The following is a 26,701-nucleotide window of genomic DNA, read 5'->3' on the forward strand; positions in this document are numbered from 1 at the left end:
TGTCGGTGATGGCCCTGTCCCCACAGATGGAGTGGCTGTTGTTGGTGCTGATGTTAGCTCTGGCCTTGGGATGCCATGACAAGTGAAAATCAGGAGGATAGCCAAGCCCACCCAAGGGGCGCAGGACCCTCATTCTGCACGGATGCGCCTCAAAATGTTTCTTTTGGTGTGCAAAAAAGGACCTGATTACATAGAAGATTCCTCACTCTGCAGCTGCTGAGAGATTGAATTAAAGCAGGCTGGAGATCTACAGTGTCTGAGATCTACACCATCCATTCCTTCCCGGTGCAGACGAGCTCCCTGCTCTCAGGTAAGCCCTTTGCTGTGGCCTTGGGGCAGCCTGCTGCTCCCTGGGGCTCCTTTCAGCGCTGCTCTGCCCTGCAGCAGCTTTATGAGCTCCGCTATTTCCAAATAAAGTTTCCCAGCAGTTAGCTTTTGGGTGAGTAATTCAGCCGACTCAGTTTGAAGTGCTTCATAGTTCATTTTGTTTGGATAGCTGGTCAGGGATACATTGGATTCCTTTTTTTTCTTTTTAAGTTTTATTGTGTTTGCCTAAAATCAATGCGCCCAATAACCAGCGATGTTCCTCACCAAGCAGTGGTGATAGCACTCAGAGCTGTCTCAACTCTGTGAAATGAATTGTGTCATTTTTGCAGTGCATTCTTGCTCAGGACAGAGCTTTGGCAGAGGCTTTTATAGCGCTGTATTGTATCATCTGCAATTCTAACTGGAGTGCTTCTTCCTTGACTTTAGTCATATGCTGTCTATGCTCTCTAGATTATCTTCTGTTTAATTCCAAGCAGAATTAAGCTGCTATTTTGATGCATATGAGATTAAGAGTGCTTTAAGTCCGTCTGTGTCAGGTATACCAGTTGCTTTAAATCTTCAGATTTAAGGTCTGATCCTGCAAATGCTGACATGTTGTTTGGTTGTTTAGCTGCTACTCCATTAGGCGATAGACATAGGATGAATGCTGTCAGATTTGCCTACTTTGGTGCAGGTTCAACAGGCGAATGTGTTTAAATGCAAGAATGATTTGCTACCTGATAGTTCTTTTTCTCATGTCTTTGAAGAAAATACTCATCTTCTGGCATCACTTGAGCTGTGCTCTTCTGGCTGTGTTCCTCCCCTCCCTGCAGGCTGCTGCCTTGATGCACATCCCTCCTGTTTGTTTTCTGTCCTGAATCTCTATCTATGTACCCAGTGGTGACACAAGGCATGGCAGGAGATGTTTTTAGATATGGGAGGGGGTTGCTTGGACAGAATGAGAGTCTGAAAACAAATCTCCCCCCATACAAAGATTTGGAGCTGCATTTTTTGTGCATGAAGAGCTCTGGAATCACTGTGGGGTAATAGTACTTTGCCCAGCCTGGTGAATCCCACGGTCCCAGCAGCTTTGCTGCTGCAGGGGAGCGATGCTGGCAAAATGCCATTGCTGGTTGGGTTTTTCCCCAAAAAGTGCTGGTGCAGAGGCCCTGGGAGGAGCAGGCTGTTCCCCCCACCTCCAGCTGCTCCCTGGGCAGGACCGGTGCTATTGGCTGGATTAATTTTTTGCAACGCGCCTCCCTGCTATAAGTGTCGAAGCAGCAGCTGTCCAGCCAGGGGCTGGAGGCTCAGCCCTGGACCGAAGCTCTCCCACGTCCTGCCCACAGCACAGCTGCAAGGGGAGTGTGCTCCATCCCTTCCCAGCTCCAGGCTCTCCAGCTGCCAGTAAGCACATGCCTCTGTCTCACTCTTCTCGAGCATCCTCGCTGAGCAGGGAGCATTTCAGCATCCTGCGTTCCACAGGTCTTTGGATTTCAAGGCTTGTGCTGGTTCTTTTCTCTGCCTTGGGGCTGCTTGGCTGGGGAATTGGCTGGGAAAGGCTGGGGGAAACGGGAAGTCTGCGAGTGCAGAATGTACTTCTAAAGCACTCTTTTAGAAAAGTTTCCTCATGGGAAACTGCCTCTGCTTCAGGGATGTTTTGGTTGGGGGATTTATCTAAATCCTTGCTTCTGATTTCTCTTGCATCTTCTTTCTCTGATGTGTCTATTCCTCCCCCCCATAAGGTGATGGCTTTGAGAGCGCAGGCAACCACTACGTATAAATAGAGCTTTTCTCTGCTTCCCAGCCGAGTGTTGTTTGGGAGTGCTTGCAGTGGGCAGAGCTGTGTGTGAGCTGTCAGCAGGGCTCTCCAAGGCAGGGGATCAGCTGTGCCTGTTTTGAAGTGGTTAAAAACAGCTGGGGAGGAAATCAGCAAACCAGCCGCTGTTCTGTCGGCAGCTCAGGTGATGCGATGTTCTTGCAAAGATAGGAGTTATACCCCACTGCCCTGAGGGAGAATGCTGCATGGGACAATGGAAAATGTGGAAATGCCAGCTTTCAGCTAGTAACTGTCACTGCTTTCTTTCTATATTGTGAAGTATCAACAATTGCAGATTTTCTAACAAGTGGCACTCACAGCTGCTCCCATCTGAAAGCAAACGCCTTTATCTTTACCCAAACACTGCGCCCTCTTCTCTATCTGTATTTGTGGAATCACTTGGATGAGTGAAACTATTCACTGGTGTGTTTGCAAGATGGGTGTTTCTGTCATCAATCTTTTCTTTAGCAGCTGCCCACAAGATAAGTTAATGCATGAGATTCTGGTTCAGCTCGCACTGCGTAAGCAGGCGCTGGTCTGTGGCTTAGATATGAATGGGGTTGCTTTGTAAATAGCACACGAAAGGGGAAAAAAAAGATTAGAGCAATCCATCTCTTAATTAGTTTTACCTTGTTTTGAGAGGAAGTGCTTTTTGTTTAAAAAAAAACTTCACAAAGGAAACTGTTTCAATTCTTAAGCTATGATGTATGAAGGAAATAGCTGATCAAGTAACCAAATATGGCTTTAAAAAGGGAAGTTGAAATGTTAATGATAAAAGCACCCACATGCTTCATTGCAGTGACAACACCCTCTGTATTTTTTCCCCTATTCCTGAATGCAAACCAGCTCCTAATTTCTCCTTAAGGAGCCCAGCACAGACAAATTCCTTACTGAGTGATACCTGCTGGAACAATGAAGGTGCAGGTGCTAAAACCAAGAGCTCAGGGCAGCAGAAATCCAACTGCTTCAGGTCTGGAACTGGAGCTTGGAGGGACCCTGTCAGAGCTGGGACTTACAGCTTCTGTCTGAGTTGAACTGCTTTTGGGGAGTTTTGGCCAGGAGAGATCTGTTGGATTTTGGGCTCTTGGAGTGTTTCTAACAGAAGTTATTCCCTGCTGTGAATGATGGCTGGCCTCCACCTACGCTGGTATAGTTCTCTGCCTGGATGTAAATAAAGGCAGCTGTTCAAAAGGAGGCAGTGTTTATGGTACTCGAACGCTTGAATATAAACACTCTCCAGCCCATCTTGGCTGGCCTCTATTTCGGAAGCTGCCTCTCCATCGAACTGCACCATGAATGGAAAATGGAGATGTGTGGCACGGGGCGGCTGGCGGAGCTCTGTTGGGTCTGTGCTCATGAAGGGGGAAGGATGGTGCTGCATGTGTGCTAGGCTCATATTCTCCAAATACATTGTAGTACAGTCTGTCTGTTGCACCAGCATATAACACAGGCTTTAAAAAACTCTGTTCCTTGTCGCAGAGAAGAAAAATATTCCTTTTTGTGTAATACCTCGTGAAAACATTCCATGGTTCCTGGGTACCATGGCTGAGCGATTGCCCTCTCTATCTCTGTCTTGGAAACTTGTACTTGCTGCCAGTGCTGTGAGCACGCAGCTCCTAGCACAGTGAGGCTGTGATAATGATGATGTGAGCCAGGAATACTGTCACCTCCACAGCAGTGACCTACGTGAGTGATGCACTTTTGAGCTCAGTCCCACTTTGGGGACAGCACTGGGTAATTTAGATAGCAATGCTGAGATTTCAGATATAGTTCTCTAACTTCAGTTACGTAGAATTACTTTTGCTTGAGAAGGTAATGGAAATAATGTCTATAAAACAAATGTTTCCAGACCCGACCTGTCCCTTTTTTATTAAAAAACACGCTGTAAGTTGTACAGTCAAAATGCTTCAGCTTCATTCATTGTGACTTTTTTTTTCCTTCATTTGTCTATTACGGAAAACTCAGACAGGGAAGATAACAAAGTTAAAGTGTCTGAGATCAGATATTTCATGTCTGACTTTGGCAGAGGGAGTGTGGGAGGAAGAAAGAGACCTCATGTTTCATTTAGATACCCTGATTTGGAGAGGAATTTTAACCAGATGGCTCTTGAGACAAGAGGACTCTAAAGGATTAAATGCTATTTAGATAAATGCTTTGTTTCCACTTCTGCAGCGTAGTTTTAGGAGAACTGTGCCGTATTTTCTGGCTTCAGTTCTTAAATCCCGAGGCTCTGGCGAAACCCTGTCTGCAGCACTTGGCAGTTTGTAGGAGCAAAGGCACTGGGGTATCCCTTGAGGTCAGACATGGATACAGCCCAGCATGCTTCAGCTCTGACCTGCGTGCCCTGCTGCTGTTGGAGGCCAGCAGCAAGGAGTCAGCCCCAGGCACATCACATCCTATGGCAGGACAAGGCTAGAAAGTCTTTTAGGGCTTAGGAGCTATTCAAAAGCAGGGCGAGGCTTGCACCATAGGCGTGCTGGAGTGAGATGCAATGTATCCTGCGTGAGGCTGCACAGGGTTCCCGTCAGTGTGGGAGCTGCAGGCCAGGATGGATGCAGTGGTATTTAGCTGCGCGCCTGACTGGAAACTTTAAGGCAAAGTTACAATTTTGGTTGGAACGGTATTGCAGAACTGCATTGTTTTTGCAAATATGAAATTTAAAACCTCTTAACTTCAGATTGCTTGGACAAGAATGGCATTTTCAGAAGATCCACTCGTTTTGGGGGTGTGCCTGCTTTGAGCTGAGCCTTGTGCTTGGTGCACTTTGGGGTGGCTTTCTCCTGTGTGGTGGGAAAGAGCTGGAGATGGAAACCTCTGCTGTCTCCTGCCTGGCAGAGCTGCCTGCTTGGCACACAAGTGCTCAGCAAGCAGCTGCTAACTCAGAGGGATTAAAGTGGTGGGTGCATTTATGTTCTGCTAGGATTGCGTGTTGTCATCCAGACCTCCAGTGAAGAACAGGAAAAGACCATTCCTGCTAGAATAGGCACTGCAGGGCAGCTTTTCCACATCCTTGTTTCTAATATCCTTCCACTCGTGGAAGAGAGGAGACTGACATCTGCCTCACAGGAGGCTGCCTGACAGGTTTGTCTTAGGGTTTAACGATTGCAAGTAAAGTGTTCTGGAGCCGGTTTACTTCTTGCTGAGCTGTAGAACCACAGTAAAACGAGTTTGTTCTGACATCTATCTGTACATTTGTGATGTATATGGGAGGAAGAACAGGAGAAACAGCTGAAAAATGCTTTTCCTTCTGGAAAATCCTTCCACTTGTGTTCAAGACATTGGAGACCCTGATGCTTTGGGATGGGGCAGCTTTGGATGATGGTTGACTCCAATGGCATCTGTGTCCTGAAGTGGTGGCAAGCACTTGTGTGTGCTGGATGTGCTAAGGACTCCTTTTGGGAAGCACTTGGTGCAGAGATGGACAATCCACTTATTTTGCTTTAGGTTCTTGCAAGCTGGTTGTAGTGACAATGCAGTTGCACCAGTATGCAAGCTCTCCTATGTGACACCCGTGTCCAAGCAGCAAAGAATTCAGAGCTTCTGGCAGAGCAAGAATTGCTTTCCATTGTTTTGTTTGGACAGAGGCAGCAAAAAAATAAACCACCAACAAACACTCAATTCTCCAAGGCTGTATTATGAACTAGCGTGCTGGATGTGCTTTTCTTCCCTTGCTAAGAAAAATAATGGTCAGCACACTAAACCCACAGCTGCTCTGGCCCACTGTGGCTCCTAGTTGCCTTTTGTGCTGGGATTTGGCTCCCAGCTCTTCCTTAATGCCTTCAGTGGGGTATATTCAGTTTTCATAGACTTCCAGCTGTCTCTGGCCACCATCCCCCCAAGAGTAGCTATGAAACCAGTCAAAACACAGCTTCTCCATCCCTGATAGCGTCCTGAGGTGGGTGACTGAAGGGTAATGTATTTGTTATAAATTAATGCCCCCAGCTGTGGGAACCATTTTGAATTGGCAGGCTGCATGGCATTTGCTATTTGTTTAGCTTGGGATTGGCTGCCTCTGGCAGTTGTTACCACTAGCTGCCTTTCCTATCTCTTCTTTTCTATAATAAACACTGGAGCAAAAGCATGGAATTAGTCACTTCTGAGGCACTGCCTGCCTTTCCAGCTTCTGTCTTACCATCTTGTTTCTGGACCTTTGAGCCTTTTCCACTCCACTCTGCACCCCTTAGCTTGCTCCTGTCTGCATATCAGAGAGCTTTTTTTAAACATCCCATCTGTGCCAAACCAAGGACACCCCACAAGACAGGCAGCCATGGTACAGCTGTGTGCAGTCCTGCTGGGCCCTGTGTTATTCAGTGCTACTTACCCAATCTGGTGATGTGCCACACGAGCCATCTGGGTGATGTCCACTCAGACGAATGACCTGCAGGGGCTCTGTTAGGATCCTGATAGCATCCCAGGGGCTTGGCACTACATCCTGCTCTTCTGTACACATTTACCACAGTGCTACTGGTGGTTTGAGGGAATGCAATGCAGGCAGCACCTCCGGAAGCACAGGGCTCTGTGGTTCTAATCCAGTCCTGATGTAGATGTATGAGCAATTCCTACTGATTTGCTTCCGCTTCAGAATTCCCTGATGAGCTCTAGGCGTTGTCTTGACCTGACCGTGCTTCCAACAGTTCCACAGGCAAGGCAGTAATGAGCAGCTGAGGGTGCAAGAATCCCTCCCGCTCTCTCTGGTCTCATCTCACTTTAAAAATACACAGAGCTATATATCTCACTCAACACATGCAAATGCTGTTTCCTGTCTACCCCTGCTCTGCTGACTGAAAGCCAGTCACGCTTCCACCCTGGAACAGCCTGCCAGGTAAATGCTGCTTGATGGACAAAGCATGTCAGTGCTGCCTCTGGAAGTAGCATGGGAGCAGGACCAGAATGCAGCCCATGCTCACCCCATGGAGGCACAAAGTTGCTTGGCAGGGATTGAAGTCTCCTATTTTGTCCTAATTTTCATGAGCATGTCACTTACCTCCTGCTGAAATCTTCCCTTCTCCTTTGTATGATCCCACCTGTAGCCAAAAACCACCATGGTGACAAACCTTGACTCTGGATCTGCCTGTGCTGTGGGATGTGTCTTTCCCAGGAAGGGGACACAGCCTGTGTGCTTCTGTTTGGGAAAATGGGGCTGGGAGCTCAGCTGCAGGTTGCCTACTTGCAGGGCTTCCAAATGTTTTGTCTTGCAGGACTGAGCCCATCCGGGTAGGGTCTTTCTTGCAAAAACACATTCAGTAAAATGAACAGAAGCCCCAAAACCCCTCATGAAATGTATGATTGTGCAATTTGTGCAATTTCTGAGCTGTATCATGGATTGGGTTTGGGTGCAACAGAGAAATGGGCATCGCCAATTTCTTTTGAGTACTCTGAAGTAGTCCTGCTTCCCTGGCTTCTCCCTGTCCTTTGTGCTGGTGCTTGTGATGATGAATAGGGGGAAAATTCTTGCCCAAGAGCATAAGCAGGCAGTGGATCCTATAACAGGCTTGTGTCCTCATGGTCCTGACTTGTGAAATGGAGCTGAGGAGAGCTGGTGTTATTGGAATTGAGAGGGTCAGATACCTGTTTTGGGAGGGATTTCTTGATTTCTGCCTGAGGAGGATTGTGAGCAGCCTCTTTCTGGCTTGTTTTGCTGTTCCAGAGGTGACTGACACCTGCCCACCGTCTGGGACAGCCCGAGGCTGCTGTGCAGCAGCACCTGAGCTCACACCATGCCACAAACCTGCTTTTTGCCATTTCATTTCACTGGGCCAGGCTCACGGTCAGCTTTCCCCCTGACCTCCCGTGCTAACACAGCCCATCTCCATAGCAATGGCTGTAAATACCGTCCTACGCGCTTTTGGACATGGTGTAGTGACACTCTCTGTGTACTTCACTCAAGGCTGAAACAAACAACCAATAAATCTGCTATAAACCAATGAGTAACTTGTTTTGGTTACCAGGGAGATTGCCAAGTGCAAATGCAACCTGAAATAGCGATGAGCTCATCCTCTGAGCAATGCCGGTGCCTGAGCTGGAGCAGCCGGATGGAAGGGGAGCCAGCGCCAGGAACGCTGTCTGCTCAGCCGACATTTGGAAGCTGTGTGTGCTGCTTTGCCAGACTGCTTTTGCCTTGCGAATGAGCTTGTGCAGGGGATGGTGCATGGGGCTGTGGCTGAGCACAGGCCCTTGCAATTCCTGGAAATGCAGCAGTGGTTTTCCTGGTGGGACTGTGGGTCAGAGAGCCCCGAGGGGGTGGCTGCTGCTTCCTCCCTGTATCCTCTATCTTGTGTTGGTAAAATCTGACCTACTTTCTGCAGCACACCATGGATAAGGGCTTGAAACTGTGGATTCTGCCATTATTGCACCCTGAAGTGTTCCCAGGTTAAGTAACCATAACAGAGCAAAGACCAGGACTTGTTTGAGATTGGTGGCAGCGTGTTATCGTAAGATCAAGGAGGGAAGGTTTAGACTGGATGTCTTGAGTGAGTGGTGAGTACTGGCACAGGCTGCCCAGAGAGATTGAGGATGCTCTGTCACTGGAAGTGCTCAAAACCAGGTTGGATGGGGCCATGGGCAGCCTGGTCTAGAGCCACATCTGGAGGTTGGTGGCCATACCTGTGGCAGGGGGCTTGGAACATGATGTCCCCTGGGGTCCCTTCCAACCCAAGCCATTATATGATTCCATGTTATTTCATTACGGCAGCTTTCTGCATCTGCCCATCCCTGCAGTGCCCCACACAGCACCACTTTCCTCTTTCTGGTGGCACCCACAGGGCTGCCTGCAGCACCTTGAGCCCCTGTTCTTCTCGTGCCCTCAGCAATGAGCCCCAGGGTGGACGCAAGGCCTGGGCTCAGGGATAGAGGGAGGCTTGAAGCCATGCACAAACTGCCTCCCAGAGACCCAGTTCACCGTGTCTTTAAGGCACAGGTACTGGTGATAAAAAGCAGATTACAGTTATTAACAGCACCAATACAGGCAGAAACTGAGCAACTGAAACTCAATCCTTGAACGTACTCACATGATACAAAAACACAATCTGTTCTTGGATTAATGGCATTGCTTATCCAAATGCATTCTGGAGCAAGGGACAAAGGCTGTGTCTATAAAAAGCACGTTGGTTTCAGTGGGGGTATTTTTATGTTCTGGAAGCCTTTTATTATAATTTTATAGGCGCTGAGTGTCAGGTCTCTGTGTTCTTTCAAGTCCCTTCCAGGCCTGGGGGTGGATTTTGTTAGCTGCTCTCTGGAGCCACATGAGAAATGTGCTGGGGACACAGCTGAGTCTCTTGGCACTGTGAGCAGTGCCAGCAAAGGGCATCAGGGAACTCCAGCGTTTGGAGCAGGTTGGCATTTGAAAGAAGGCAATTTTAACGTGATCAGCTGTAATCAAGTGAAATTTGGGCTTGCACAGCTGGGAAGAGAACTTTGCCCAATAGCAAGGTGATGCTGGAGTCCCATCCCATGCCTTGTTATTGATGAATGAATCCTCAAGGATTGGGAAACCTCATGTTTTCCCCATTGCCCTGTTCTGGTCACTGCAGGATAAGGGCGCTTGTGAGGCCTCATGCAGTGCTGCTGCACAAGTTGGTTTTAAAAGAAACAAGCCACTATTTCACATCTGCTTTAGCTTTTTGATGGTTTTCTCTGGCACTTGTGTGCAATTAACACAATTAGTCATGTAGGGCCCACCCTCTATTGGTTTGATTTGGACCGTGGTTTGACAGCCAAGCAGCAATTGTACCGAGAAGGGCTGCTTCCCTTTGCAGACTGTGTTACTCATTGTGCCTCGATTTATTGTCTCACTCCTACTTGAGAAAGAAAACAAAACCATTTTTGGGCCCAGATCCAGCTGCAGAGCAGAGGATGGCTTAATGAAGCACTTAAGTGGTTGTACCAACTCCACTTAATTTCTGTGTTTAAATTCAAGCACGCTTCTAAGTATCTTATTTTTCTTATCCTAAGCTTTCTGCCTGAGAAATGTAGCAGCCCACAGAGCCTGCGGTCTGAGAGCAAGTAGGGATAGTAATGCTGTGCCATGCTGCTGTGAGACCTGTGGAGGGAGCATGGGAGAGGAGAGGGGATGTCCAGCTGCTCCAGCCTGTCCTCAGGGAGGTGGGGATGAAGGCATTTGCAGCTCTGGGAAATGGGGAACAAACTTAATTCGGCAGCGTAATTCCATCCTGCAGGTAGGGTGCTCAGCTGGGACAATGCATGCCATGGCCAAGGGCTGTGTCCCTCTGGTTTTGGCTGAAGCTGAGTTCTAACCCCAATGAAAGATGTAAGGGTATTAGTTCCTTTTATCTTTTTTTAATTTTAATTTGAATCAGTGTTTTTTAACCAACCCATGGAGAATACTTTTCAGCGTAGTCCTTGCCCAGCTCTCATCTGACATGATTTCCAGGGAGACCTGAGATCCTTACTGCTTTATGAAAAATGAGATTTACGTTCCTGTATCACACAGGCACTTTGAAAATATTATCCCTGGCTCCAGAGAAATGGCTCATACATTTTAATGTCACTATTAGAAATTGAATTGACAACACTTTTTCTCAGTGGAAACTGCTCTGCAGCTTAAGGGAAAGATATGCAGGAGGCACTAGTGGAGACCAGAGCTCTGGTCACTTGAGGTGCGTGTGCTTTTGGTGCAGTGCTTCTGCTGAACAAAAAGAGCAAGAGAAGGGGAAAGGAAAAGAGTGTGGGCCAGCAAACAGGATTGAGATGCCAGTGGGGTCAGAACATTGAAACAGCATCTGGTCTGAAGGTGTGCTCAGAGAAATGGAGCTGGGTGAGTGCTGGCTTAAATAGGCTTCAAGGTGAAGAGCTACTGAGGTCTCAGGAGGCTCTCACTGTTGTGTGGGTGTTGTGGGCCTCCTCAAGTGAGCAACCTCTCCTCTGCTTGCTCTGGGGCGCATCCCCTGGCACATCCAGTGAGCGTCCATGTGAGGTGGTGCCAAAAAAAGCAGCTGTGGCTTTGGAGCCACTCCAAAGTGTAAAAGGTTTTCATTTCTGCCCTTGTGATGTGGTATGGCTCAGTCTGGCTCAGCCTTTGTTGTTGGTGTCAGAATGCAAGGAAGTGGACCCTTCTTCCATTTTCATACACGCTTGTCTGGAGCCAGACATGGAACCAAACCCTCTCAAAGCCCAGGTTGCTGAGAATAACTTCTGTGACTCACCCAACTCCATAGGCCTTACCGGAGGGCACTTTGCAGCTTTGTTTTTCCTTGTAAAGAATGCACAGCATATGTCCTGACAATTAGTCAGAGTGCCCAAAAATACCCCTTCAGCCCTGCAAGCTGATCTCCTCTGGCTGAGATGGACGCAGGGTTATGCACTGTGGGGCTTTGGGAAAGGTTATTTTTAAAGATGACCACGTAACAAGGGTGGTTTGGTCCTTTCAGCCACCAGCGCCATCTAACAAGTGAAAGTGCAGATAGCAGAATGCTAATCTTGCTGGAGGTGACTGTCCCATGCTTGTGGAGATGGGCTGACTGCTCTGATAAACCTATATGCCAGGGCTGGATCCTGCCAGCTTGAAATCAGAGCTTGGGACATGGCCTTGGCACCTGTGCCAAGTTCGGGCAGTGCTTTGATGGTGTGCTGGATGCCAGGGAGTCTTCCCAACTGGTATGCTAGTGCTAGGAAGGACATGTCCTTCTCATCAAAATGGTGTGTCTTCACCCATAGCTGGGCAGCGTGCTTCTGCATGGCCTCTTTCTGAGAAGAATCTGCTTAGCCCATCTCACAGAATCAGAATATCCCGAGTTGGAGGGACTCAGGAGGATTATAGAGTCCAACTCCTGGCTCCAGGCAGGACCACCCAAAATCAGACTGTATGACCAAAAGCATCGTTCAGACACTTCTTGACCACCTCAACTGAAGCTGTTTATCCTCATTACAAGTGTTGAACGAACGCAGGATGCTCACATAGTGTATGCTGGGAAACATTTCTGATCCATAACGTGTAGATTTCCAAGGAAGGTGAATGACCCAGAGTTCAGGCAGTGATGCAAACTAATAGTTGAACCTCTGTGCTCATTACAGTGAGCTGTTTGACTTCACTGGGGGGACAGCATTGCTCAGCCAGCTGCCATGCCTATGAGAGGCAATTAGCAGTGCAGAGAGCATACTGGAGGTTGTGAAATATTATTTCAGTGACGCCTCACTAAAAGCTTGGTGAAGCCCCAACACAAGTGGTTGTTTTATGGGTACAATAAGGTTATATTGCTGTGAGTGCACATCAGAGCTTGTTTCTTCTGGAATAGGCCGTCAAGCTGCCTGGCTGGGTGCTCTGTGCCTTTGCTGCACGTCTCTGCTGTTCTGTTCTCCATCCCCAGTGCAGAGAGAGAGAGCTTGTCTCTACAAAGCAGCTCTTGATTTATACACAGATGCTCTCCTCGAGCTGTGGTGTCACTTGGCTTTCAGCAGCCACTGAAGGGCTGCCATGTCAGCAACAGGTGATGGGAACAAGTGCCAGTCAGAGCGTATGTGGAGGGGAGCTGCAGAACAGATGGGAGCAGGGAAATAAACTTGGAGCTGCCATGGGAATGGTCCTGGAACTGCTCCAGCCTGTGGATGGAGGCAGATGGGAAAAACCCAGCTTATTTCTTCCCAGTTTTGCTGTTTTTCAGATCCCTCTGTTTCCAGCTCCATTATCACTGTGCCATTCCTTCCTGTCTGTTACTACGTCTTATTTTTTTTTCTCTTTTCTTATCCTTCCTTCTTTTTCCCCCTTTGTTTCTACTTGTGCTATATCTGAGTTCATGTAGGGCTAACCTGTGTGTGCCTTCTTATCAGCTTATTCCCACTTCCACTGTGCCATATCTCCATTGCTGATCCTGAAAGCTTCCCTTGGCTGGAAGAACCCAGATCTCAGTCTCTGGGCTGGAGGTCAGCACAGTAGGAAGGAAATCATCCTGGTTCCCTCTTTGTGGGACTGTCTGCTTACAGCCCTCCGAGTGCAAACACCACCCTGTGGCCCTTCCTCCAGCACAGAACTGGTGCTGGGAGCAGGAAGCACATGAAGTCAAGGCACTCGGAGAGCCAAGCACTTGGAGAGCTGCATCAGCCCTAGGGATCTGTCCTCTGCCCTAACCCTGCTGATGCTTGTGTCAGTGAGTCCAACTCCTTGATTGCTGGCTTCCTGCAAACTTTGTCTTTAGCGAAAGGTAAAGGAGAAAAAGATGAGGTGGGGGGAGAGGGGGGAAAAGAGTGAGCTCTGTTAGTAGAATTACTTTGTTCAGTTTCTGCCTCAGAAGAGCCAAGGGGAGTTTAAGATCTGCAATAGTTTGGACAGAAGGAGGGCTCCCTGCTGCAGGAGAATGCACGCTGCGCACCAGCTATGTGTGGATTTGAAGAAATGAAGCAACCCTGAATCAGCTGTTACTTGAAAAGAAGGAAATGTGTGTGCAAAGGGGCCGTGCCATTGCAGTGCTATTGCAGCAGTCTCAGCCTGCTGGTCCCATGGGAAGGCTGAGAACAACCTGGGCTCTTGCTTTGCTTTCCCATGGAGCAGCTGAATCGCTGCTGTGCTTTTCTTTGCAGGTTCACTGTGCATCCAAGGCAGAGCTGATAGAAGCAGGAGGTGAAGTGTTGCCCTAAGAAGTGGACAGGTGCCCCCTTCCTGCTCGTATTTACTGCTGCCTGCTTCTTTCTTTGATGATAGTGACTAATAGTTTATCAATGCCTGGGTTCCACTGGCTTTATTTAGGACTCACAGCCTGTTGAGTGACAGTAGGATGTGTGGGCAAGCTGAGACGCCCAGACCTTTTCTGGCAGGATTGTTAGGACAAGAAAATACTCTGGAAAGTACAATGTGAATCATTTGTCTATCCGAGCAGATGACACTATGTGCCAGCCACGCTGCTCTGCAGTCAGACCTGTGCGGTGGGATCACTGTGTCCAGATCTTGCTGTGCTGAAAACCCACAGGACATACTTAATGCTAAAGCCCTCAAAACCCAAGCCTGTGTGCCCTGCTGTGTGCTTACAGCACTCCTTCCTCTCTGCCCAGCTCTGGTAGAGAGTGGTGGCGTGGATTGGATGGGAGCAGAGGCATCGTGGTGATGCTGCACAAGGCTGTGTGTTATGTCTGGCAGTGGGATGTGCTGTCTGTCGGGACTGCCCTCCTTTCTTTGGAGCATGCTGTCTTTCCTGGTAGCTTCAGCTCCATGCCGTAATCCATGGGGTGACAACATCCCTCCTCGGTGCTTGCGCTGTACCTTGCACCACTGATGTGTTTAATTGCATTCAGAAGGAGCTGGGCTTGCAGGGATGAATTAGACCTGTGGGGGGAAGATGGGAATTGCTCAAGGTCATATGGCTAAAATGAGACCAAAGAAAATACAAGAGCAGCCCTGTCTTCTCAGCAAGGCTTATTCCCAGCCTGTCCTTGCTGTACTGGCCCAGGAGGCCACAAATTCAAGCAAAGATGGCCTTGTTATTACAGACTGCTTTTGGGGAATTGCCAGGCCGAGCTGTGCAGTAAAACGTTGCTGCAGGGAGATTCATGGTGAAACTTCATGGGTAGCAGTATCCTCTGTATCCTGCTCCTGTTGTTTGGTCAAGCTTCCTCCCTGCCACCTCTTCCAACCCATGCCTGTTGTTGCTGCAAACACACATGCATTTGTGCACGTGAAGCGTTTTGATGGCCAAATGTCTGAGATGCTGCCACAGCACAGCTGGACTGCAGCCATCTCTGGGTGGGACGAGGCAGTGCTGCAGTTCAGGATGGGGAGCAAAGATTGCTGTTTGTGATTGAAAACAGAGGGTGTCCTGGGGAAGGAGAAAATGATAGCCATGTGGGAATGTGTCAGCTCTTTTGTAGGGAACTCTAGGTGTGAGAGTGGTTAATGGTGCTAACTTGACATGTATTGCCAAAAAATGAACTAATGTCTGTAAATATTACACCATGCACTGCAAGATTAGCACAGGAAAATACCAGTTGTTACAGTTCCTGTTACCATCTGAATTATGCAAACAATTTGCAAGAGTTTATAGGTGAGCTGGAGTAATGTAAGGCTTTTCCTAGCCAAGGGATTTTGGTTTGCTTGTCTTTTAGCACATTTTCCAGCCTCAAACTGCTACATGAATGGGTCGTGCTGGGCCGTTCAGGGACAGCATGCTGGCAAGTGTGATTTTTCCAGGCAATGTTGAAAACTTGAGGATGCTGGGATGACGCTGACCTTGCATGTGTACTGCGTGATACCCGTACAGCCTGGTGCAGCACGGGCAGCCCCGTGGTAAGGAGCTTGCGGCATCTTTGGTGGGGAGCAGAGATGTGCTGGTGCTTGGCTGCTCAGAGGCCAGACGGCATTGAGTTGGCCTGTGAACAATAAACACTGGCTGTCAGGAGGTTAACTGCCTTTCCCACGGCCGTGCACTGAGTCAGTGTCGAAGCAGGATTAGCAGCTGGGCGGCCCTGGCCGCAGCCCCGAGTGCAAACACTGCTGCTGGCTGCGTGACCCGGAGCACAGGGCCGTGGAGCTGCCTCTGCTGCCTCAGCCCAAATACCTCCGTGCAGGAGAGCCCTGCAGCACGGCTCCCTGTGCTCCCTGCCGCAGCTCAGGTGGAAGTAGGTTGTGTGGATTCAAATTATGTACAGAGTTTCGGGGGCGTGTGAGCAAAGAGAGCAGAGGCACAAGCCTGGGCTCTGTAATCCCACAGCAGGGAGAGCCCAGCCGTGCTGATAGGTGCTAGAGAAGCTCCATGATCGTGAAACCTGGCTTTTTAAGTGCTGCTCTTCAAGGATTTGTTTGCTTTGGATGATTAATGCCTTGAACTGCTTTAAAGGCTGGAGGAGGTCCAGGCATGGTGGTTTTTGGTGGTTTAGGCAGTAAGACCTCAGCATGCCCCTTGCCTTGAAGACAAGCCCAGCTCCTTTTGTACCTTTTGGTGCTTCCCAGACTCTCAGCTATGTCCCCAGAGGTACAACCTGTGGCTGCTCTGGGCCCTACAGCCAGGGGACAGCCCCTATGTGTGGTCTGGGGCTGATTCCTTACACCGCAGCCCTGCTGACCCTGTGGGCTGTGATTCTTCTCTTCCCTTGGGCAACAGCGGTCGGAATTAATGCGGGTCTGTTATTTAGCTCAGGACTGATATGAGACACAATCTAGCTCTAAAGCCAAGGCCAAATAGTACTAGCATGGGGTCAAGTTCCTGAGACACTCTCTGCCTTTGGGACTAATTTGGGTGCTGAGTAGTGGGGCAGGTATTTACATGTTGCCTACAGAGGTCTCTGGATCCTATTCTTCTCCCTCAGATCACCTAAAATGGTAAGAATTTTCAAGGGGGATTAAGGTTGTGATCTCTGGGGAGGGGAGTGGACATCTGGTAGGAGTCCTGTCCGTATTAATAGCCTTCGTTTAAATGTATGTTATCAAACGGGGCAGCTTCTGATCAGCCAAGAGTCTGTGCACTCTCTTGCCTGTGACTTTGGGCTGGTAATCATGGCTTTCCACAGGCACGCAGGTAACGTGGACATGCTGCTATCTGCACGTGTGTGGTAAATGGGGAGGAAAATTTTGCTAAGGGTGTCCAACTCTAGAGAAATAATTCTTTTGAATCTGGTGTTCAGTCTCTGTAATCAGCAGCTTTGACTAATGGTGGTGAATGGGACTAATGGTGGCAGTATGTGGGAGCAGCGCTGGGAACAGGGCAGTGAGGAGCACAGGTGGCAGTGGCTTCATTGATCTGCAACGTGCATTGGATGTGCTTTGTGTCTGCTGCTGTGGGAGGGCTGGGCTCAGCTGCTGTTTGAGGGGAAACTGTGAGAATGGAGGATGGCACTTCACTGTGCAGTGAGTTTGTTGTGGCATTGCTGCCCTGAGCAGGGGAACTCCCAGCAGAAGCCCAGCAGGTAAACCCACCTGGTTTGCACTGCTCTAGTGGGAGGTTTTTGGTTGCTCTCCTTTCTCTGTGTTTATCTTTTAGATGACCAGTAATATGCAAACCTAATTTTTCCTTCCTGTTAACATACAGAAATGTTGAGGAGGGTATTTTGCACGTCCCCTTTGCATGCTGATATGTTGTGTCTTCCTACTGGTGCCTGTTCCCCTTTAGCTCTCCAAATACTGAGCATCTTAAGGTCTTTGGAGTTTTGAAAAGCTTATCTGGTTCTTAGAAGCTAAGTTCCTGTGTGTCCAGCATGTACTCACATTCCTGAATTGCAACATGCAATTGCAGTGCTATTACATCTCTCAAATGAGATGCAGCCCAGGGGGTGGACATGCCCTGGGGTGCAGGGCTGAAGCATCATTTGGTATTAGAGCATCACTTTATAATACTTCCAGGTGTCTTTGTCATCTTCCTCGGTGTGGATGTTCTCTGGTGCAGGGACCAGGCTCGGTTTGGCATTGGAGTGGTTCTAGTCCAAGTGCTACAAGCACTAATCACAATTAACACACACACTCAGCATTAACGTTATTTTTATTACGCATGTGCTTCTTGTTGGTTGGAGGTGGTTCAGGCACTACACTGAGATGAGAGAGAGATGAGTTCCAGTTCCTATTTTACCAAACTCACTGGACAAATAACCAGGGTTGCTCACAAAAGCTCTGCATGCTCTAGCTCCTTGACAATCAGTACAAGCTGGAGTAGCCAGCATCCAAAATGGGATAAGCTGTGCAGATGAAACAATGAACATCTGTGATACCTGAAGCCTTGTGCTCTTATCAGAGGGTGCAGAAACACCCCAGCCCTCAGGGCTGAGCAAGGGACCTCTGTCCAGCCCTGCTGCCCATCTTGCCAAGTAGGTGGATGCAGCAGCATCTCCCGAACCAAGGGCAGGGTCTACCTGCCAGCACAAGCTGTGACACAAAATGCTAGTGCTGAGCACGTGCTGTGTTTGGAGTGCTGACACCACTGGGTTTTAAGACAGTGTCTGTTCCCAGACCAGCAGGGAGCCCCGTTCCCTAGGGCATCCCCCATGGGGTGCTGCCATGCCTGCAAGGAGCATGAACCATGCAGTGGGAGAAGACCTTGTGAACATAAGAGAATGAGAAGACCTTGCTCCTGGGCACATAGGCATGGAGTGTAGCTGGGAACATAAACTAGAAGACAGCCGCAGTCAGGTGCCAATTTTTTTTTTGCTTTAACTGACTTAGGTCATTTTGAAAGGCTTAGACTTAGGCTGCCTAAAGTGCTCAGCCCTGCCCTGGGCAGTGGTGCTGTGTATGCCAGGAGCTTTGTTAGCCTTAGCTGAGCTCTGTATTAAGTGTAGAAGTGTGTGTTTTTTAAATAGCACGTCCCTACTCCCCTGGGAAACTGACAAGATTTAATAATGATAGGGATGTGCTCAGACATGGTGGCAATAGGACCGTAGGGGATGATTTTGGCAATGGCCTGAGGAACTTGGAGCTGTTCTTGTTCTAAATAAAGAAGATTCTCTTCTATCAGCAGTGTAATTTTTGAATTATAGAGTATGAGACTTGCACGTGCCCCAGCCTGGCAGCGGGAGAGCACAGATCTTTGCTCTTTACTGTCAGTCCTCCCAGCAAAAACGACCTGCAAGAGATATGTAAAGCCAATGGAAAGGAATAAATGTGCAGGCACTGTGCCAGTGACCTTGAGATGCAGACCTGAGCACCTCTTTTCCTTTCTGATTAACAGTTCCCTTCTTTTAAAGCTGTTCCCTGGTTCTTATAGCAAAATACACAACACTGCCTGGAAGAATGCTGAGCACAGTCACTCAGGTGACACACCACCAAGTGCCAGGTCCTGAGCCCAGACAGGCGGTTGTTGTCACCACCCGGTGGCACAGGGGCTGTCTATGAGGAAAACAGAGCTGATGGAGAGCCAAAAGGCAACTGCTCTTTCCCAGTGTATCCATACCCCAGCAGAGGGTCAACAGCCTTGGCCTCTTCCTTCCTGCATGCCACTGGAGAAAGGGGAAATGCAGCAAGTCCGTAAGGTTTGAGTACGGTTTCCCTAGTTGGTTTTAGAGACCACACTTCAAGTTCTTCCTTGGTGGCTTATCACATTGAAACACATTCCCAGGAGACATTATCACACATCCTGTGCTAAGTGCTTTGCTTATCAGCTATGCTTCAGATCGTTAGCAGAGTGCTGTGATTTAATTTGTTCCACAAACCACCCCCATGCCGTGTCATGGTGTACGGCTCAATGGTGGTATAAAGCTTGACTGGATGAGGAGAAACCAGCACAGGGACCATGGGAACTGAAGGGACAGGTAGGGTTGGTGTTAATGCAATTGCTTCACTTGTTAGATCTGCATCATTTCCAGTCCCAAAGCCTGCCTTGACGCTGTATAGGCAAAGCCCTGACCACTGGCTGTAGGCAACCCCAGGGCCCACATGCTGGAGACTATTGAAAGATGAAGGGCTGTCCAAGGGCTGAGGGGCTGCTTTTGAAAAATAGTAGATGCTCTTTTGGGACAAGCAGCTGATTTTGTACCTCTGTGTTCAGGTGAATGTTAATGTTGGATATTCCAGTGGGTCTTTGTGCCAAATACCCTGATATTTGAGAAGGCCACTGCTCTGGCTATCCGCCCTTTAGCTGTAGCCAAATTCATCAGGGAGCTGCATTTAGACAGCAGGCTCCCAGAGCTGGTTGGAGAGGGGCACCTTGCTGGAAGCAGAGGGAGTTTCTGGAGTAGCTTTTGGGAAATTGGTGGTGCTTCTATCTGGAAAGTCTGAGCTCTAGGGTAAGAACAGGAAGAGGATTCGAGTACTGCAGGATTTTCCTTGAGCCCTTTATTGCGAGTCCTGCAGGCTGTGTGAGGATAGGCTTGTACTGCACTTAGCCTTTCCCCAGACACTTGCGCTGTTGTCTTACTGCTCCTCTCCAGCAGAGCATCCTCTGCCTGAGACATCATCCCAGGCTGGAGAACTGTTCAAGTCTGTCCGTACTTTTCCTCCATTTCCCAAATCACCATTGCCTGGTTTTTGAGTCAAGCTTTTGGCCTGTGAGATGGCTCAAGGTGGGCAGAAACTCCCTGGGCTGCCAGACCCTGTGTTATTTGTCCGTGGGGCTCCGAGCTGCTGTGATAAATGTGTCCCATTTGGCACATGGCGTGTTACACAGGAACACAGGGTTGTGTTACTCCTTGAGCCATATGTTCACAATTACGTGTTCTGCTTGAAGGCAACCCTAAACCTGAGATCAGGAACGTTAAGATACCATTTGCCCTGGACTCTCCAACTGTGTTTCTTCTAAATAAAACCCGCTTGCTTGATGAAGCTCTACAGGGCTGGAGGTGGCTCGCATAGTTTCCATGTTTCCCAGCTGTTTGTTTGTTTCATTTCCTTGAAGCAGTACAAACACAGCCCTTGGCGTGGCTGTCAGCAGGACGTGGCCGTCTCCTGACCTTGGCCAAGCGGCAGTTCCAGCCCCGGCCCCCACAGAGCGCAATGCTGGCCAGCTTGGCCTCTGGCCCACTTCACTTAGTTCAACGGAAGGGAAAGGGAGTGAACCCAGCCCCCACCTCTGCTGCAGCCTCCCTGGGATCATCTGCCCTGATTTCTGGAGTAGAAATGCTCCAGCTCAATCTGCAGCTCAGGCTGGTGTTGGTGTGGTTGTGCCCGGGTCAGGGCTTGCTCAGTTTGATGCGCACTCGCATTTAATAAGCAGGAGCTTAGCAGTGATTCCGTGGCTGGCAGGCTGGGCTACGCGGTTGATGGATAATTCTTGAATTACTGGGGTGGGCAGCTGCCCAAGAAGCTGTTGTGTAAGCAGGTCCTCGTGCCATAATGTGGCAGAGCTGCCCACGCAGCACCCAGCAGGCAAGTGATGGGCATTGGGCGGCTGTTCCCAGGATGACAGCTTCCCCAAAAGCCTGACCGCTTCCTTCCTGCAGTGCATGCTGGTGCTTCAGCTCTATCAGCAAAAGAATTATTGAACTTCCTCTTGGTGTATTGTTGCCAGAATGCTGCTGTGGCTCCGTCTGGGTATGGAGCCTGGCCTGGGCTTCCTCTGAGGAAGGGCAATGGGGAAAGGCACGGAGCCGCTGCATTTCTTTAAGTGTAGGGAGATCTTGTTTTCTTGTTCCTTGTGACTTTGTATATGAAAGCCCAGTGATAGAGACAGCTGGAAGCTGCACAAGTATCTGGCACAAAAGGCCTCAGAGAGCTACAGCTGGCTGCAGGCTTGGGCTGGAAACATGGAAACTATTCTGCTCCGCTCTTGGTTGGCGGCGATTTCTGCACACAAATTAGGCGGTGCCTCAGCCAGGATCTCGCCATGCCTGCAGCAGGTCTGCCATAATGACCAGAGTCACTCTGAGTGAGTGATTAGGTACCACTATCCCTGCTTGACATGAATGATGTAAATAAAAGGCTGGTGTTCTTCCTCTGAAGAAGGTGACAGGGACAGGCTGTCGTGTGGCCCTGCTCTTCCCTGAGCCATGGAGCAAGCAAGCTCTGCAGTGCTGCAAGCACAGCGGTTCATTCTCCAGGAGGCAAAGAGCTGCATTTTTGTATTTGGCCAGAGCCCATCCTGCCTCTTTATAGGCAGAAATTTAGCACTCATATCTTGGATGGCTATTAAGGGCACGGAAAATATTTGTGTTACTAAAACACTGCTTATGCTAATTGCAAGCACAGTGCTTCCAGGAGGCTGGGCGGCACTGGCCAGGAGTCAGCCCGCATAGCCTCACCCTATGGCCTGCTTTCTCTTCAATTCATGGTACTTCTCTCCCTGTGTACCAAGGAATGTGTTCCTGATTGCTGTGACCAAACCCAGGCTGTGTACTGCAGCCAGACCCTGAGCCCACTGGTGTGTGAGGTTATCCTGGAGGCACCTGGAAAGCTCTAGTGCTAGTGCAGGTAGCAAAGCTGGCTTGCTTTATAAACCACCGAGCTGATAGAACCGTTGAGGTAGCTTTTGCTGTTCCAGAACCTGCTTTCTCTAGCAACAAACCCTTCAGGCACGTGACACCACCACACGCTCATGGCTGAGCCATTTTTTCATCACTTCCTGTGATGCTGGAGCAGTTACCAATGCTTCCGCATTCTAAGTTTACCCCCTTCCCTCCCGCAGGGCCCAGCAGTTACAGCGTGGGCACCATGTCGGAGCGCTTTGACTGCTATTACTGCCGCGACAACCTGCAAGGCAAGAAGTATGTGCAGAAGGAGGGCCGCCACTGCTGCGTCAAGTGCTTTGACAAGATCTGTGCCAACACCTGCATCGAGTGCAAGAAACCCATTGGTGCTGACTCCAAGGTAACTGCTTAGTGCTTGCACAGGTGATGAGAGCAAGACAGGCAGACGCTTGTTTCCCCACCCCCCGACCCCCAATTTGTTTCCCTTTCTTGCAAGCTTCTGTGTGGAGTTTTCTTTCAAATACCCTGGCTGTTGGGCTATGCCTGGAGGAGCTGCTTGGGCAAAGAGCCAGAGGCTGTGGGGCACTGCTCAGGCTGCCTTTGCATGGGATCTGGTTTCAGGATCTCGATTCGGCCATATGAACTGCTGCAAATGCCAACTTGTCCCAACTGGCAGTTAATCCAGCTTTTGTAGGTCTCCCAGAAAACTCATCTTCTGGGCGAAGCACTCTGGAACATAGGATATAATAGTTATTATTTTTTTAAAATCAGTTTGTAAATGTTTATGGCAATGATAACATACACCTCAACTAGAAGGAACAGGATGACCAAAGTAGCCCTTGCTTGCAGAACCCCACATCTCAAGGTTGCTAGCTTTAAAGCACATTCTGCTACCCCAAAATCCCAAAGTGCACTTAGGCTCTTCCTAGATGTAGCTTTTCGTATGTGATGATAATAGCACTGGAACAGTAACTTGGTTCTAGTGGTGCTCAGCAGAAGGAGGGCTTATTGCTCACTGTTTCTGATCATTCCAGGAGCTGCATTTCAAGAACCGTTACTGGCATGACAGCTGCTTCCGCTGCGTCAAGTGCTACACGTCCTTGGTCAATGAGCCCTTCATGCTGAGGGAGAACAACAAGGTCTGGTGTAGCAACTGCACTGCCACTGAGGATGCACCCAGGTGTAAGGGCTGCTTCAAGCCTATCATCGCAGGTACCAGTGCTAGCAGCATGGATGTGATTACTGAGTGCTGCTCTAGGGCAAAACCCGAGGCTAACTAAGCAGCAGTTAGGAGTATGGCATCGTAGTGCAAGTCTGGGGAGTAACAAAGGGGTGCAGGTTTTTACTGCTGCTCTTACCTGTCCATTCTAGACAAGGGTTAACTGCATGGCAGCCTCTGAAACCTCACACGGACAGTGGATTTTAGTAGTCATTGTTAAACAATTTCTGTTAAAAGCTCTGCTATGTGAAACAAGATCCTCCTCTCAAAAGGCACAACACTTGGCAAACGTGAATCTAAGAAAATCTGGAAGATCCTTACTAAAATTGGATGTAGAAATAAGTTGTGAAGAGCTGTTGAAGTCCTGTATGGACAGATCTTGCAGCCATTACGCTGCATGAGGTTACTGCATGCTTGTCACAGGCCTGAAATCCGACCTGCAGTGTTTTCTTTCTGTTGTAGGAGACCAAAATGTTGAATACAAGAAGATGGTCTGGCACAAGGACTGCTTCACTTGCAGCCAGTGCAAGCAAGTGATTGGATCTGGGAGCTTCTTCCCAAAGGGTGATGAATTCTACTGCGTCTCCTGCCACGAGCATAAATTTGCCAAGACCTGTGCCAAATGCAAGAATGTAAGTCCTTCCCCTTTGCCACTGCAGCTGCCAGAACTGCCTGTAGCATCTGTGTCAGAAGCTAGGAGAGTAAGCCAGTAGACAGATCATCTTCTCATTGTACTATTGCTAGCATTTCTTTCTGGAGATACTGGTGCTGCAGCTAGCAGTGTAAGAGTGCGAGAGAGCTAGAGGCTATGGCACATTTGTACTTGAGCAGGGCCTGCAGGGTTTGCTAGGAGCTAATCTGTTGAAACCAAATGTTACAAGGCTGGCACAGCCTTGTATTTGCTTTAGGGATGGCAAGGCTAAAGTGGTTTAAAGTTCTCTAGCAATGTTCTCTAGTTTGTGTATTCAAACCATAAAACAATCTTTTGTAAAACAGCTGCTGTATAATCTTACAATTGATTAAAACAGAATTGCAGAGTAATTGCAAATAAGATAAACTATTATGAAAGCTCCAGACATGCAAAATTCCGGGCTTCAAGTGTTCAAGGATGAGGAGTTCAACTGTTGCACAATTTCATTTTAATGAAAACGTTCGAGTGACCTTCACCATGACCAAGCTCTCCTTCACAACACCTCATGCCTGCTTCACCTCTCTTCTGAAACATCTTTCCTGCTCTTTTCCTCTTAGCCCATCACTTCTGGAGGTCTCACTTACCAGGAACAGCCTTGGCATTCTGAGTGTTTCATTTGCTCCAACTGCAAGAAGCAATTGGGTGGGAAGCGCTTTACAGCTGTAGAGGATCAGTTTTACTGCGTTGACTGCTACAAGGAATGTGTTGCCAAGAAGTGTGCTGGCTGCAAGAATCCTATTACAGGTATGTTGGATTTTATGCAGCTTGAGACCGTGGGGTGCTTAAGGTCAGAACTCTGATCCCCAAAGATGTGCAGCTCAGAGGCCACTGACACCACAAGCAGCTGTAATATCCCAAGCCTTACCCCAGCAATTTACATGTGATCTAACTATAACTCACATGCTTCTTTACCTTTTGTACTCCTCGTGCTTCTTTTACCTTTTACCTCCTCCAAAATTGCCCCAGCTGGAACTATTCACACATCAATATTAGTCTGAGAACTGCAAGTCTAAAAAAAGTAATTTTTTTATTGCCCCGAGTGACATTTGCTGTACTTCTCATCTATTTCACATGTCCCCGTTAGTTACTGGCTATGAAAACCCCACAAAGCTCAGCCAATGAGGGGTGCTATCCTGTCATTCCCACAGATCTTGCATTTCAGAGCATAGATTTTGAGCCTATAAGAACGAGGTAGGCTGTTCTGCCCAACCTCTGTGATCAGTGTCTCGATCCATGTCCTTCACATGGATTGTTCCCTGGAGAAGGAATCCAAGGGACGAGGCTTACTGCAGACAAGCCTTTGCTAAGCTGCCTGGATTGCATTCTCACATAGAAGCAAACAACACGGTTCAGTTGCACTTTGGGCTAGTATTTTAGACACTGCAACTACGGTGTGCGAGACTACAGAAGCATGAGAGGCAGTAAGAATGGGATCTGCTGCATGGTGGGCTAACCCAGCCACGGGGAAAGCTACTATCGCCGTCCTATAATTGTGTTCTCTCCTAGCAGGATTTGGAAGAGGAACCAGCGTGGTTAACTACGAAGATGAATCCTGGCATGATTACTGTTTCAAATGCACAAAGTGTGCCCGTGGTCTGGCCAACAAGCGCTTTGTTTGCCATAATGGAAAAATTTACTGTGCTGAGTGTCCCAAACGACTGTAAGGAACAGACAGCAACTGATTTAAAAAGGATTTTAAAGGCCCGCTTTTCAAAATAGTCCTGGTAAAGGTGCAGGTTTTGCATGTTAAGAGTTCTACCTTTTTCAGTTTTAGTATAAAAACAACTAAAATAGCTTGAATAGACTGGGTATGAGTTTTGAAGCTCCTGCAGCAAGAAAGCATGTACTGCTGCAAAAGCTAACCTTGCCTTCAAGTAACTATTAGCTCAAAGGCTTGAACATTTAGACTTTAGCATTAGAAAATCCAAATACTACCATAATCTGTGTGTGGTTTAAACTAAAACAAAGCTAGTTGTAAACTTGCTTAGTATAGGCTTAAGCTTGGTGCTTGCACTAAGTGGTTTCGACAAGGCATGCACCTCAGAAAGGGAGATGCAGACGTTGCACCCAAGATCAGAGAGATCCATTTTGTCTTCTTGCAAGTACAGGAACATTACATGTATCACACCATGAACAGCAGCTCCATACTAAGTACCTCTGCTTATTTACCGTGCCAAATTGCAACAAGCATACGGAGTGGCTTTATCTTACATACATATAACAACATTTTGGCAGTACAATTTAGTGTTAGTTCTAAGTTTCCATAAACTTGTTTTGTTTTTGATTTCTGCATGGTTTGCCCTAAAGTTTTGCTCACCAGCTTTTTTTACATCATGTTTAATAAGGTTGTCTACATCCAATTATTAATTTACTAATAAGAAACTCTTTCAACTACTGCAGAGTGCACGTTCATTTAGAAGTGCCTTAACAATAGCTCGGATGAGCACAGCTCTCCTATCATGTCAGTGTATGTTTTATGATTTAATAAAAATGAGACTAGTGCCTGCCTGGACTCCTACAATCTGGAAAACTGTTGTTTTTTCATTTTGCTATCTTATATGATAGACATCTCTCATGAGCTGAGCTACTGAGATTGAGTCTGATATCTTGATACAGGAAAGAGCTCTCCTGCCAGTGTCCTTAGATACATGAGGACTAGAGCAACAATGTACATAAACCAATTAGAAAAACACATAATTGACAGCAGACCATCTGCCAAAACCAGCCTATGTGAAAAAAACCTTCTGGAAAACAATCAGCCACTGTCTGTACACCTCTATTACCTTTTAGTGACCTATGGGCTGGTTTGAAGGGTTTTCATGCTTTTGTTCCCCCCCCATCACAGTAGCTGATACACATAGCAATATTTATGAACCGGATGCTGCTTCAGTCATTTCCCTTCATACAC

General features: G+C 48.2%; 1 protein-coding gene across 7 annotated transcripts; it reads left to right on the top strand.

Annotated features, from left to right (window-relative positions):
- The first annotated feature begins 287 nt into the window (after positions 1–287).
- On the top strand, positions 288–26,305 carry FHL1 (four and a half LIM domains 1). Of its 7 annotated transcripts, none has more exons than XM_048960066.1 (6): positions 288–310; positions 22,102–22,283; positions 22,918–23,095; positions 23,565–23,734; positions 24,351–24,537; positions 25,300–26,305. In XM_048960066.1, the coding sequence occupies exons 2-6, from the start codon at positions 22,128–22,130 to the stop codon at positions 25,455–25,457; spliced, it is 849 nt and encodes a 282-aa protein (XP_048816023.1). In that variant the 5' UTR covers positions 288–310; positions 22,102–22,127; the 3' UTR covers positions 25,458–26,305. The 7 variants fall into 7 exon arrangements, with proteins under 7 accessions (XP_048816023.1, XP_048816019.1, XP_048816021.1 ...); XM_048960062.1 differs by lacking the exon at positions 288–310 and adding an exon at positions 1,581–1,710; XM_048960064.1 differs by lacking the exon at positions 288–310 and adding an exon at positions 13,099–13,221.
- Positions 26,306–26,701: the final 396 nt, after the last annotated feature.

Source organism: Lagopus muta, chromosome 13 (genome assembly GCF_023343835.1).
Source record: "Lagopus muta isolate bLagMut1 chromosome 13, bLagMut1 primary, whole genome shotgun sequence".
NCBI classification, from domain to species: domain Eukaryota; kingdom Metazoa; phylum Chordata; class Aves; order Galliformes; family Phasianidae; genus Lagopus; species Lagopus muta.